General features: G+C 44.5%; 1 protein-coding gene across 3 annotated transcripts in view; it reads right to left on the reverse strand.

Moving 5' to 3' along the window:
- The window catches only part of LOC112118281 (ras-related protein Rab-10-like), a 50,821-nt gene that overhangs the window by 20,996 nt on the left and 14,332 nt on the right, over window positions 1-15,493 (reverse strand). For all 3 annotated transcript variants that reach the window (XR_003370320.1, XM_026661849.2, XM_026661855.1), the window contains exons 2-3: window positions 15,336-15,396; window positions 12,984-13,122 (exon numbers count right to left, since the gene is read on the reverse strand). Coding sequence is in view for 2 of the 3 variants with exons in the window: in XM_026661849.2 (XP_026517634.1) it covers window positions 12,984-13,122; window positions 15,336-15,396 (200 nt within the window). In the remaining variant the exon portion in view is untranslated. The remainder of the gene's footprint in view (window positions 1-12,983; window positions 13,123-15,335; window positions 15,397-15,493) is intronic.

A 15,493-nucleotide genomic window follows, 5' to 3' on the forward strand; every position in this document is an offset into this window, starting at 1 on the left:
GCCGGGGGCTTTCCCTAAACAAGCGGCGTCCCAAGTTTGGGAAACACTGCCTTAGAGGAATGTGATGCTGGCACATTAGTTAGGTCTACCTTCTAGCACTTGTGCGTACTATGGAAAGAGCTGTCATATTGCCTGAGCGCACGGGATGAGACAAGAAGCACCTAGTACCCTCTCTACCTTCCATTCTTGAACATCAGATGGTAGCACTGTGCCCAAAATGTCCAACCTCACCATGATAAAACTTAGATTATTCCAAAACCTTCTAAGAAAAGCAACTACAGTCTCATCCTACTCTTACTAAGGTAAATAGCAAAACCTCATCAACCTCAAAAGGAGCAAGATCAAGCCTACTATCCTTTGTCTACAGTCAGTTTTCCTGCTAATCCAGCAAAATTACATACTTTGATACCTTACATTATCATTATTTTAGGCCAGGCCATCATAACTGTGCATGTCTGAAATGGTGAAAAGGAAAGTGAGAAGTTCAGCAACAGAACCTGGAACTTGCCAACTGTCACGTGTTCTGAAATAAGTAATATTTATAGACATTTAAAACCACTTTTTGTGACTTGAATGATGGCTTCAGTCCAGCTCCTAGTGCACCGGCATCCAGATTACAAAACACTACCATCACACACCACCATCATAACTGCAACTGAGTAAAATGCTTATCAGTATCAAAAGAGGCCAGGGAATGAATGGGCATGGAGAATGAGTTGCCCTTCCATTTCCAGAGGTGGTCCAAGTAGGTCAAAATTAGGGAAGTTTGTTTTGCTACAGCCAATACGATTAACATATATAGATAAACAGAAACACTTCAGTCTATTGTAGACCCATCACTCCTGAGACCTTCGACAAACTCTAAGGACTAGTCTACACTAGAATCGCTACAGCAGCACAGCTGTAGCTGCGCCGCTGTAGACACTCTATGCTGATGGGAGAGAGCTCTGCCATCAGCATAATTACTCCACCTCCCAGATCTCTCCTGCTGACATAGAATCATAGAATATCAGGATTGGAAGGAACCTCAGGAGGTCATCTAGTCCAACCCCCTGCTCAAAGCAGGACCAACCCCCAGACAGTTTTTTACCCCAGTTCCCTAAATGGCCCCCTCAAGGATTGAACTCACAACCCTGGGTTTAGCAGTCCAATGCTCAAAACACTGAGCTATCCCTCCTCCCCATAGCACTATCCACAATGGTGCTTAGGGTGGTGTAACTTACATTGCTCAGAGGGGTGGTTTTTTCACACCTCTGTGTGACTTATATTATACCGAAGTGAGGGCTAGTGTGTACAAGTCCCAAAAGGAATATACATCCAACACCTTCCTCCAACACACACACACACACACCTTCAGAGAAATGCAAAAATGAATCTTTATTCATTGAAAGATCATAGAATCATTATTTTTAGTATATCTGCACTTTTTACAACTAAATTGCTTCATTTGAAAAGTATGGCATGAGGCACAATTATTTATTACTAGGGTACACCATTTCATTTTTTTAAATCCACTCTCATTTTAGAGTCAGCTAATCTCATTTCATAACTGCAGATGATGTTCAAGATAATGTTGTATTAAAATGAAGTAAACTCATCATAAGAGTACAAAGTACAGATCTAAAATAATGAATCAATCTAATCTGGATTAATAGACCAAAATGCTGGCTGTTTCAGAATGCACTGGAGCTTTACTCATTAAGGTCAATGGTTCTTCTACACAAAATAACATACATCAGTCCCTAAAATAGGATATAGTAAACAGACAATTTAAACACATCACATAATCAACTTATTTTATTTGAGAGATTTTATGTATCTAAAATTTTTAATGACATTTGACTTTACTTTGAAGTAAAAGGTCAAAAGGAAATGTTAATACTTATTATGTAAAAATATGGTATTCATGATTTAAATGAATTAATTTCTGTACATACAAAAAAGTATAAATATCCTTGCCATAGGAATGTTCTTTCAAAACAGCTTCAAATCGTAAGTAACAACTAAAAAGGCTTAAGACAATGGCTCTTTCAGAAATCTATTATTTCTAATTATATGCTAATATAATAATAAGTTTACATTTTTATAGCATCTTTCTACCAAGGATCTCAAAGTGCTTTGCAAATATTATAGCTCTTTTTGGAAGTCTGAAAAAGCTGATAGTCACTGGCCACACCTTCATTTTTGGAAACTAGATGTTAAGCTGAATTTCTACCTCCCCCCCCCCCCCTTTTTTTTTAAGTTTGTTTTGTAGATGATAGTTTTGGAAATGAAAATCACTACGAATTGCTACGGCTGAAATCTGACTGTAGCCAGATCCTTAGCTAGTGAAAATCAGAATCAGTAGTGTTATGCTGATTTACACCTGCAGACTATGGCCCTCTGATTTTTCCTAAAATTCAGGATATTCATGGCCTTTCCTACAGTTACCCAGGAATATCCCTTTGAAAAACCCATAGCCAGAAGTCCCTAACTTTTGGGAGATGGGGGTGTGGGGAGGGAAATGGACCCCTAACTAATTAGCAGCTGTGAATGTGCTACTGCTGAAGTGGCCACTGATGAAGCTACTGCAGTCACAAGTAGGGCTGGGCAGGAAATGGTTTGTGCATCCTGAAATTTTTTTTTTTTTTTTTTGAAATTTTGAAAATGTTTCCCATCCCAAATCTGGACCATGAAAATGTTAATGAACCAACCAACCAAACAAAAAATTCAGTTTGGGTCAATTGAAAGAAGTTACTCACACTGTGCAATAACAATGGTTCTTCAAGATGTGTGTCCCACAAGTGCTCCACTCTAGGTGAGCTAGAGCTCTCCTGTGACTTTGAATGGAGATTTCTTATAGCAGTGTCTGTTTCACCCGTGCATGCGTGTTAGTCAGTCTCCTGCCCCACACCGTTGTTATATAGCACAGCATGGGCGAACCATGGAAGAGTTCTTTCTCTACTACGAAGCTCTATGGCAAAGAACTCCAAAGCAGAGGGGAAGGAGCTCAGACAGTGAAGCACCCATAGGGACACACATCTCGAAGAACCACATTTTCTGCACAGGGTGAGTAACTGTTTCTTCTTCGTCAAGTAGTGTCCCTACGGGTGCCCTACTCTAGGTGACTACCAAGCAGTACCCTCTAAGGCAGAGGAGGCTTCGGAGTCAAGTCCTGTATGGCGGAAAGTACAGCTGAGCCAAACACAGTAGTAGAGGCGGAGTCATGTATTATCACATAGTGTTCGGTGAATGAATGTACAGATGCCCAAGTAGCGGCTTTATAAGATTTCGATAATCAGAATGTTCTTGAGGAAGGTAGTAAAAGACGCAATGGATCTTGTAGAATCAGTGCGTATATCCGAAAGTGGCTGAATATTGCAAGACTGGTGACAAGAGTTAATGCAGCCTGATAACCACTTAGAAAGCCTATGTCTAGAGACAGCTGATCCTTTTGATCTATCTAATAGCGAGACAAAAACTTGTGGATCTTTCTGAAGGGCTTTGTTCTGTCTACTAGATAGAAGGCCAGGGCTCTCCTGACATCCCGGGCGTGCAGCAGTGCCTCCTGGCAATATGGATGTGGTTTGGGGTGGAAGATAGGCAGGTGAATGGGCTGACTGAGATGGAACTCGGAAGAAACCTTAGGTAAGAATTTGGGGTGTGGCCACAGAATGACTTTGTCTTTAAAGAACACCCGTGAAGGGGGAGTATGCCATCAGGCCCCTATTTCTCCAACCCGTCGTGCCGACAAGATGGCTATCAGGAATGCCATCTTCATTGACAAATATAGCAGTGAGCAGATCGCCCTTCAAACCTCTGGCTATCTTGTGAGGCATTTAAGGACCAGGTTCAGGTCCCATACTGAAGTAGGTTGGACTGGTGGATAGAGGTTTCCCAGCCCCCTGAGAAATCTCATTGTGGTCAGGTGGGCAAAGATGGAATAACCCGGAAAGCCATGACGGCTGCCAGGTGGACCCTTATGGAGCTCATCGATAGACCAGAGATTTTCAGAGTTAGGGTGTATTCCAGTATATCCAAAAGTGATGTGGTCATTGGTGGAATCTGTCTGCAGCCATGCCAGCTGGCAAACTGTATCCATTTTTGAAACTATGTGTACCAAATAAACTGTTTCTTGTTGTGTAATAGTTCTCTTTTTACATCTCCTGAGCAGGCTGTCTCTAATCCTGATCTAAGCCATCAACCAACCATACTTTGAGATGAAGAACCGTGAGATTGGGATGAAAAATCTTCCCACCCTCCTGGGAGAGAAGATGGAGAGCTGTGTGAAGAGTTATTGGACAGCAAACAGCCAGTTGTAACTGGTAAGGAAGCCATGTTTGTTTGGGCCAGGGCCAGAACTATTAGGATGACTCTGGCTCTGTCTTCCTTTATTTTGAGCATAACTTTGGCTATCAGGGGAGTCACTGGGAATGCATACAGTGGGGCTGATGACCACTGAAGGTGAAAAGCATCCCCTAGGGATTGGTGAACCAATCCACCCCTCAAGGAGGAGTGGTTGCATTTCTTGTTTGACTCTGTGGTGAACAAGTCTACCTGGGGGGTGCCTCATTAATGAAATATGTGGAGGTCTACTTCCCAATTGTGGTCTTGAGAGAAGTGTCTGCTGAGTACATCTGCAGTCATGCTCTGAACCCCTGGGAGATACACTGCTGTGTTGGCGATCTGGTTGCATATGAACCAATTACAAAGCCTGACAGCCTTGGTGCAAAGGGAGGGGGATCCTGTTCCTCTTTGGCGATTGATGTACAACATGAATGACATTGTCTTCATAATCTTTAGGTGTTTGCCCCTGATTAGCGGTAGGAATCGGAGACAGGCGTATCTGACTACTCTGAGTTCCAAGAGCTTGATGTCTAGCATCCAGGAGGTTGACGTTCACTTGCCCTGGATCGTGTAAGTATCTAGATGAGCTCCTCACCCTAGCAGAGGGGTGTCCATCATTATGATGACCGTTGGGGGAAATAGGACTCTTGTACACACATTGTGATGGTCTTTCCACCAGTTGAGGGATTGTTTTACAGAGGTAGGTACGGAAAGAAGCAGATTTAAATTGTGTCTGGTTGGTGAACAGACAATTCTGAGCCACCCTTTAAGGTAGCATATTCAAAGTCTGGCATATTCTGTAATGAAGGTGGGGCTGCCATGTGTCACAGTAATTGAACACAGTTCTTGACTGTGATTTGGGAGCTGAGCTGAATTGTGTTTGCTATATTGGAAAGAGCCACAAATCTGTGTAGAGGAAGTTAGGTGCTTGCTGCTACTGAATCAAAATGTGTCCTTATGAATTCTAAGTTTTGCACAGGTATCAAGGTGGATTTTTGTATGTTCAATTGCAGGCCCAATTTGAAGAAGAGATCTATGGCTTCAGAAGTTTCCGGAGACATCAGTTCCAAGGAGTGGCCTTTCAGCAACCAGTCGTCCAGGCAAGGGAATACTAAGATACCTTTCCTGCAGAGCTGTGCAGCTACTATCAATTTGACCTTCAAGAAGACCATTAGGGCATATGACAGGCCAAAGGGGAGCACTTGGTATTGAAAATAGTCATGGCCAACCATGAAACATAGGAATTGTTTGTAGGATGGGTGGACAGCGATGTGGAACTATGCATCTTGAAGGTCGAGGGCTGAGAACCAATCCCCTTGTTCTAGTGATGGAATTATCGCTGCAAGTGTCATCATTTTGAATTTCTGTGCCTTCACACAGGTCTGGAGTAGTCTCAGGTCTAGGGTGGGTCTCTAACCTCCACTCTTTATTGGTACCAGGAAGTATCTTGAATAAAACCCCTTTCCTCTGTGCTGCATGGGGACTGGTTCTATAGCTCCCAAACGTAAGAGTGTCTATTTCTTGACAAAGCATGCTCTTATGAGAGGGGACCCTGAAGAGGGATGGGAAAGGGGGGCTTTGTTGGTGGGAGTGAAGTAAAGTGGATCATGTAGTTTGTGGAGATGATCTCCAAAGCCCATTTGTCTGTAGTGATCGACTCCCAGGCTCACCTGAAGTGGTGAAAGCAGTCGCCAAAGAGAGGAAGGCTGGTGAATAGGTGCAGCTGAAGAGGATGAGGATGGCAATTCAGGCCCTTAACAAACCTGTCAAAATTGCTGCTTGGAGGTGGACAGGTGTGAGGCAAGAGGCTGAGAAGAGGACGGTTTCCTTCTCTGAGATCTCTGCCTCTTGTGGTGTGACTCATAGGCTCTCTGGGAGGTAAGGAATTGGACATGGCGGGCTCTCTGGGCTCTTTGAGACTTGCTGAGTTTTCTCTTCTAGGTGGGTGTTGTGACAAAGTTCCTCCTCTACCTTGGTGGGTCCTGCGCTTATTGGCGGATTTGCTCGCCTCAGAGATTCACGGCAGCCCTCAGTTTGGCCACTTTTGTGGCTCAAATCTGCTGTTTTACTCAGATAACCTCATCACCGGCTAGCGTGGGGAAAAGGAAGGAGAACAATCCCCGCAGTCTCTGCTGATCCACCATGTGGGTCGGGGAACAGCCCAGAGACCTTCTCCTCTGGTGGAACCCACAGTCCAGGTCAACTCCTTCTGTGTCTGATCAGGAGTTGGGAGGTTTGGGGGGAACCCGGGCCCGCCCTCTACTCCGGGTTCCAGCCCGGGGCCCTGTGGACTGCAGCTGTCTATAGTGCCTCCTGTACCAGCTGCATGACAGCTACAACTCCCTGGGCTACTTCCCCATGGCCTCCTCCAAACACCTTCCTTATTCTCACCACAGGACCTTCCTCCTGGTGTCTGATAATGCTTGTGCTCCTCAGTCCTCCAGCAGCACACCCTCTGACTCTCAGCTCCTTGCGCCTCTTGCTCCCAGCTCCTCACACTCGCACCACAAACTGAAGTGAGCTCCTTTTTAAAACCCAGGTGCCCTGATTAGCCTGCCTTAATTGATTCTAGCAGCTTCTTCTTAATTGGCTCCAGGTGTCCTAATTAGCCTGCCTGCCTTAACTGGTTCTAGCAGGTTCCTGATTACTCTAGTGCAGCCCCTGCTCTGGTCACTCAGGGAACAGAAAACTACTCATCCAGTAACCAGTATATTTGCCCTCTACCAGACTCCTGTACCCCACTGGTCTGGGTCTGTCACAGTAGGCTTTGGGCACTTGGAGGGAAGCACAGTCACTGATGGTACCAAAGCTCTTGTGTGCTCCAAGGGAAGCGCGGTCAGTACCCGAGTGGGCTTTTTTGGTACAGGGAAAAGCTCTTCTTGCCACCCCAGTCTGATAACAGTACTGATGGTCTCTCCAGGCCCATGGCTTTGCCGCCTTGAGGTCTAGCTGTGCCCTTGGCACCTGAGGAACCAACAGCCTCAGAAGTACCTGATTGAAGAGCTGGTGAAGCTCAAGATACCAATGACCTCAATGTTTTAGAGGGAGGTTCTCTATCTGGCAAGCCACAGGCACATTCTTTCAAGGACAGCTGTCAGAGCTCCATCTCAGGCTGAGCAGTTGAGAAGGAACTGATGGCGGTTTGCCCGCACAATGCTGTATAACAACAGCCTGGGGCACAAGACTGACTAACATGCGTGTGCGGGCTAAATGGACACTGCTATGAGAAATCTCCAATCAAAGGCACAGAGGGGCGCTCACACACCTAGAATGGAGCACCTGTATGGACACTACTTGAAGAACATTTCATTTAGATTTTGAACTTTTTTTCTTTTTTAAAACTTTTTAAAACTTTTCTTTAATTTAAATTTACTAAAAATTCAAAATCAAAGTTGTTTTGACTCTAAGAAGTGAAACTTTCTGTTCAAAAATGTCACAACAATTTCAGAACTTTTTTTTATCCAAGCATAATTCAAGTCAGGAGATTCATTGAAACCAACCCTGGTTTGAAAACAGTTTCAGTTTCAACAAATCGGCATTTTTTGGCAAGAAAAAGGTTTGTTGTAAAATCCCCAAACAACTCTACCCACAATTTCCTTAGGAGCCAACTCATCAGTTCTGCAGTCATTACAACATAACCACAAGGGAGAGCAGCTCAGTAACACAAATCAGAGTGGCCTAGGAGACAAGACTATGCACCAAAGTAAGCATTTTACAGAGAGATTACATCACAGGGGTGTTGGGACAATTAGCCTATGTTTACAATACAACCTAATGGTGTGATTGCCCTGCTCGGGTACACATACTCGCACTAGCTCTCATTGAGCTAGCACAGGTATAGATAGCAGACTAGCCATGATGCCACTAGTAACAGCAGCGGAGGCAAGGCTGAGTTGTGCCAAATACAAACTTGCCTGAAACCAGGGGCATGTGCTTGGCATGGCTCAGCCATGCCTCTTCTGCTGGTGCCTGTGTTACCACAGCTACGCTGCTATTTATACACAGGCTAGCTCTATGAGAACTAGCATGAGTATGTGTGCATGAGCAGGGGAATCATTCCCCGAGCTCACAGGGTAGATGTAGCCTTAATTACTGTTTATAAAAGAGCTGTACACATGCTAAAACTAACTAATGCACACAACCTTTTCAAGAACTGTCCCCTGACATTTTTTTTAAATGGTATGCAAAGACCCTAGCACGGGGTGGGCAAACTTTTTGGCCCAAGGGCCACATCGAGGTTGCACAATTGTATGGAGGGCCAGGTAGGGAAGGATGTGCCTCCCCAAACAGCCTGGCCCCCTTCCCCTATCCACCCCCTCCCACTTCCTGCCCCCGACTGCCCCCCTCAGAGCCCCCAACCAATTCCAATCCGCCCTGCTCCTTGTCCCCTGACTGGCCCCTCCCAGGACCCCTGCCCCCTATCCAACCCCCCTGCTCCCTGTCCCCTGACTGCCCCGACCCCTATCCACACCCCTGACAGCCCCCCTGGGACTCCCACCCCCATCCAACCCCCCCTGCTCCTCATCACCTGACCACCCCCTCCTGGGACCCCCCGCCCCTAACTGCTCCCCGGGATCCCATCCCCTTATCCAACCCCTCCTGCTCCCTGTTCCGACTGCCCTCCCGACCCCAGCCACATCCCCGCCCCCTGACAGGCCCCCGGGACTCCCACTCCCAACCCCCCCTGTTCCCCATCCCCTGACCGCTCCCCCAGAACCTCCCCCCCATCCAACCACCCCCTCCTCCCTGACTGCCCCCAAGGACCCCCCCACTCCCTTACCCACCCCCCCGCTCCCGCCCCCTTACCAGCGGGAGCAGCAGGCCAGAGCGCAGCCTGTGCAGCGGCCAGGGGCGGCTCCAGGCACCAGCACAGCAAGCACGTGCCTGGGGCAGCAAGCCACGGGGGGCGGCCTGCCAGTCGCTGTGAGGGCGGCAGTCAGGAGGCCTTCGGCGGCGTGCCTGCGGGAGGTCCGCCGGTCCCGCGGTTTTGGCGGCAATTCGGCAGCAGGTATGTCAAAGCCGAGGGACCGACAGATCACCCGCAGAAACATCGCCGAATCCGCGTGACTGCGGACCATCCGCAGGCATGCCGCTGAAGGCCGCCTGACTGCCGTGCTTGAGGCGGTAAAAAACATAGAGCCACCCCTGCCAATACCAAGGGGCGGCACTCCACCCACTATTGGGGCGGCACGTCCGGATTTTCAGCGGGAGTTTGGCGGCGAGTCCTTCAGTCCCTCTCTTCCTCTTTGAGCTGCCGCCAAAGTGCCGCCAAAGGGGAAGAGAGGGAGTGAAGGACTCGCCGCCGAACTGCCGCCGAAGAGTGGAGCGGTGCGATTGCGCTGCCGCAGCTTTTTTTTGTTTGTTTTTGCCGCTTGGGGTGGCAGAAAACCTGGAGCCGGCCCTGGCAGCGGCGTGGCTGCGGGGAAGGGGGGACAGCGGGGGAGGGGCCGGGGACTAGGCTCCCCAGCTGGGAGCTCAGGAGCCGGGCAGGATGGGCCCGTGGGCCGAATGTGGCCCGCAGGCTGTAGTTTGCCCATGTCTGCCCTAGAATGAGCTCCATCTCATCGGCAGCAGGATGCTGGTGGTGACACAAACACCTCCTTTTCTTATATAAAATTAATCAGTTAAGCCTGGATGTTCCAAAGAATCACCTCACTGATGCTCCAAAATCTCAGGCCACTGTAATTAAACAATTGAATAATTAAATAGTAATTAGGCCAGAAAAAAAGTCAGTATCACTTAATAGGCCAGTGGTTAGGACACTCACCCGAGAGCCGGCAGATCCCTCTTCAACTCCTTTCATCCCATCAGAGTCTGGAAGTACTCAAACCGGAGGACTCGCGCATCCCAGGTGAGTACCCTCACCATTTGGAAAAATGCTATGAGAGAGGTCCTGCTCCTCCTCCTTTTCCTCTCAGCAGCCACTTTGTGTGGAGTTAGGCAGGTGCTAATTCATTCTTGCAAGAATGAGTTGGCACCTAAGCCACCTGGCTCCAGAAGAGGGGGTTCCTGGTTGTGGATTGCAAAGAGAGATAGGCACCTCCCTGCAACGTAGACTCTGGACAAGTCTACACTACAGCGCTACATCAGCACACTGATGCAGCTGCACTCCTATGGTGCGTCTGGTGAAGACACGCAATGCCGAGGGGAGAGCGCTCTCCCGTCGGCATAATTACTCCATCTCAGCAAGAAGCGGAAGCCATGTTGGTGGAAGAGCATCACCCACTGACAAAGCGATGTGGAGAACGCGAAACTTGCAATGCTCGGTGAGGGGGGGCTTTTTCACACCCCTGAGCGACTTAAATTAGATTGATTTATGCGGTAGTGTAGACCTGCCCTTAGATGCCAAACTCCATGATTAGATTAGGTGGGTCCCTGCCTTTATCATTCTGGCTTTTGTGGATCCCATCCCTAGGAGCCTCTCTCTCCCATTCATTATACCTATTACATTCCATATTCTGCTGGATGCAGGGTCATTCTTCTGGTGTAAATTAGTGTAGCCTAAATGCTGATGTAATTTGGGACACCTGCTAACGACCCCAAGGGACTACTGCAAAAATCTAAGATCACTACGGCTTGGGGAAGCTCTGACTACAGCCTTTTCTCCAAGTCATTTTCTTTACAATGACTGTGGATGTCATAGGAGCCATTATGACAACTCTTATGCCACCACAGAATCCCCCTAAACTGAGATCATCTTTCATGGTTGGTTATGCTGTTTTCAGAGCCACTTTCTGACGCTAGCCTGATACAAAGCAATCCTAACACAGGTGAGTCTCTGGGCCATTGTGTCCATGTACAGAGGTTATGCTGGTTCAGATTCCATTTGGGGTACCCACTGTGAATCCTGTTCAAGGCATTCAGGTAGGTAAGGGGAGAGGGTAAGTTTCCTCGAGTGGATTTTGGGCATGGTTATTACTTTTCATATGATAATTTATTTATATAGGTAAAAGGAATTCTCAGTCTTTCTGAAGAGTTACACACAACCTCTGAAGCCTGTAAATTATCTTCCGAATCAACAGAAGAAAGGAATATTGTACTAAATTCAGTTTTGTCTGCAATTCTATGAAACTTCTAAAAAAAGATTTCAGTTTTTGAAGTCATTTTCCTGCAATAAACATGCTGTTAATAGGTGCTCTACAGTTCTGATGTAGCCCCATCTGTATTGACTTTGTAAATTAAACTTTTGGTAGTCTTCCTTGAGACTATCTCTATTCAGCTTTGCATGTACTGTCAGAGTATTAAGTTACCTTTAGATTTGAATGTTAAAATAGTCAAAATATTAAAGTTCTTGTATGTCTTGAACTCACTTGAACAGTAATAATAAATTCTGTACTAAAGACAATACATACTTAGTACATTGTTAGTATAAGTGGAGTACAAACACAATATCACTTATAATGTGATATATTAATATACTGATTGGTTAGTTTTGATTGAGGCCAAGTTACTGAATATGGTAATTTACATGGATTGTGATTTTTAATATTTGTAAAAAGGGCATAGAGCAATGCATAGGTGCTTTTAGAATCTGTATTATGTGAATATAAAGAAAATAAATAAATAAAATTGTAAGGTGGATGTTTTAATTGTCTCAACACTCTGATTTGACTGGCTAACATGCAACACAGGAGTTCTCTAACAATACCTTGTACTTACCAAGTGAAATTGCATTACACATTTAATGAAATCTGCACTTTGGTTTTGCCTGCACATTCCTGCACATTTTTAACTTACAGTAGCAACAACAACCTTGGCACTAAGCATTTACTGGGGATTAATGACTCATTTGGGCTACAGCCCTGGCACAGGAGGGACCTCTTCTCCCAGTCAGTAATTAATTATCACAAAATGCCCTGTGTTTTAACAGTTATTGCTTAAAAACACATATTTTACAATGAATGACCCAATATATTTTACCCAAGACACTCCATAAATTGACAGCATACTAGAGTTGGATTAAGTGTTTATTATTCCTGTTCTTCAATTATGAAACTCACTAATTGGCTGTTTCTAGGCTGATCTGCAACAACGATCACCCTGTTCACATTCCTAGAAAATATTTTAAATGGAATATTTTTGTTTTTCACTGTCAATCTAATGTAAGGAGCTAGAACTTTATGAGGAAAGATTAAACAAGATAAATATGAATAGTTTGAATAAGCATCCAAAGGGAACATAGCAGTATACACACACAAAAAAGGCATTATCAAGAAAAATGGAGAGGAACTGTTTAGTTTGATACCTGGGATGAGGTAACTAGGAGTAACTAGGAACAATGGGGTGATCTTCCTGATACAAAGCTAATTAGATCATGAAGCCTTCCCTTTGGTGATGGAAGCTCCATAACTTGAAATATTTAAAACTAGACTTGACAAAAGACGGGGGGAAATAACTGCAGAAAACAATTTGGCATTGATAAACAGATGGTCTGGATGTCCTACTTGGTTTTTTCATCTCTAAGTACTATGAATCTATTACAACAATGGTATACTGCAAGCAAGGCCAGAATGGAATAAGCTCAGGCAAGAGGTATTTAACTGGAGCTGTAATAACAATTTTCATGTATTTATTAAAACATATTAAGTGCAGTAACTCAGGAAATAAAGATGTTAGCTACCCTGAGCAAAATATCAACTGCAGTTAGGTTTTCTTACCTCGTGTATATCTTTCATCCAGCTTGTTATACCTCGAAAACTGTCTGAGTTTGTTATGTCATAGACCAGAACAAAGCCACGTGCTCCACGAAAATAACTAGTACTAATTGTATGGAATTGTTCCTGACCAGCAGTATCCCTGAAATACACCAGAAAGGAGTCACTTGGTACTGCATACATTGAAAGAGTATGGATATGTTTTTTTCAGTGCAACTTAAAGAATACAGTCCCAATTTTGAGCTGTTTTCTGAGAGAGGAGGGGGAACTATGGTAGAGGTGGTAGAATACATGCCATTCTGCAGGGGAAGAGCTGGCAAACTATTTGGGGCATTTATGTTAATATTGCTGACTATTCTAGAGCCTATACTTAAATAAATAAATATACTTAAAAATAGGTTTTGTCTACATTAAATTTTTAACCACAGTGTAATTAAACTTATGTAGCTGCATTTGTACAACCCTTAGTATAGAATGTTTGCACTGGAATAAACTATGACTTCTACTACAGAAGCGTACTTTGGGGTAAGCTGCAGAAGAGCAGCATTTCAGCATCAGTGTGGCTAGATTAGGGTAGCTACACCAATAGCTAAAACCCTATGGGTGAGGTTTTCACTCTTGCCCTTGCCCCTTTGCGCTGGGTAAAGTGGTGTAAAGCTGCTCTAAAATGATTGGATCAGGCTGGGGGACAATTTCCCCAGCACAGACACTTTAGAAGACAGACGTAATGTAGTTTTCTAAGCACCCCTTTGTAAGACCTGCCAAAGGGAGAATGTTGGGGGCAGGCTGGGGTGGGAGGTTTAAGTTGGTGCTGGAGCCATGACATGCAGGCTGCAGAGATTCCAGGCAGCACTATGGCCCATATAGTTTCCTGGGGAGGCAGCTGTAATTTAGAAAGGCTTCCAGAGCTGTCTAGATTATGATAGAGCAGTGGTTCCCAAACTGGGGTTCGTGAATCCCTGGGGGTTCGCGAAATGTTACAGGGGGTTCTCGGGAAAAAATTCCCTAATGGCGGACAGAGCTGTGCCTAGGGATCCTGGGCAGCACGGGACCAGCAGCCCAGAGCCCCTGGACTTCCAAGAGCTAAGCAGATCAAAGCAAGCACATCTATCACACTGAGGAGATTTAAACTTCAAGACTCCTTATAAGAAATGGAAAGGGAGGTGGATATTTTTTGCTGTTTTTAAAATTAAATAGGCAGCTAGTATTGTTTTTAAAATTATTATGAAGAACAAGTTTAAGCTTTGTTGTAACGTGTGTTGTTTGCTTGAACTGCTCAAGATCTGAATGCTTGTATAAGAGGAACTCTTTGAGTTGGCTTCTTAGATACCTTCATGCTGTTTCACATCTGATACTTCTTGATGAAACACAGGAGACTTGTCTTATAACAAGCTTATTCAAAGTGATACAAGCTACAAAAGTGAGAGCTTGGAAGAGTGTTGCCATTTTCATAATGTAATAAAAATACTGTCATGATAAATAATTAATAATAAATAGTGTGTAATAAGCATGCCATAAAAACAAATTTTATATTTCCAAGTTCACTGCTTTTATAACTTATACTCAGGTAAAGAAGAAAATCCCTGGAAACATTCTTTTTTAGGAGGGGGTTCGCAAGACTTGACATTTTGGTGAAAGGGGTTCACAGGTTGTTAAAGTTTGGGAACCACTGTGATAGAGATTACAGGGCAGCCCAGGATCAAATAAATGCATAGATAGCTCAAAAGCCACCAAAGCCCCTCCTCCTACTGGGCTGTGAGTTCTGTGCTCGCAATTTAGATAAGCAGCAAAGAATCTTACCCTAAACGTAGACAAGGACTAAAAAAAACTCACCAGAATGCATCCAAACCCTCTAGCCATTGGAGATCTAGTGGCTGGAAACTCAAAAATTGGCAAATATATACAGAACCCACCACAGCTGCAGCCCAAAAACGCCCCCTTTTATTTAAAAATAAGATTATGGTGCCCGAAGAATCACCTTGCTAGTCTTCATCCAAAATCCTAAACCTGGCCCTATGAACATATGTTTGTAGGATAATGAAATATTTAAATCCAAATCTCCTGGCTTTTTCTTTTCAGTTTAACATTTTAATAAAGTTGCTTATATTTAGTATGGAATATAGGTTTACATTTTATCCATATGCTACAATAACTCAATGTTAAATGTTTCTAAGATAACTGTTTTTTAAAAAACATGTACTAGTTGTTCTAAACATGGCCTCTTCACCCTAATGCAAGTTTTAATATGATCACTACACTGTAGGAGGACAAATAATCAAAGCTGGACAAGATTTTGCACAGTATACAGTTCTATAATTTAGTTGGCTTTCATTTGTGGGACAAATTATAACTTACCATATTTGAAGTTTCACTGTTGTATCATTAAATGTTATTGTTTTTACTTTAAAATCAATGCCTAAAAGAAACAAGAAAATCTGTTACATGTCTTGAAATAACATTTATTTCTTATGGAGACTGTTTGTAAACAAAAAGTTATTTTGGGGATGTAGAGA

Source organism: Terrapene carolina, unplaced genomic scaffold, assembly GCF_002925995.2.
Source record: "Terrapene carolina triunguis isolate 2854851 unplaced genomic scaffold, T_m_triunguis-2.0 Scaffold58, whole genome shotgun sequence".
Lineage (NCBI taxonomy): Eukaryota > Metazoa > Chordata > Testudines > Emydidae > Terrapene > Terrapene triunguis.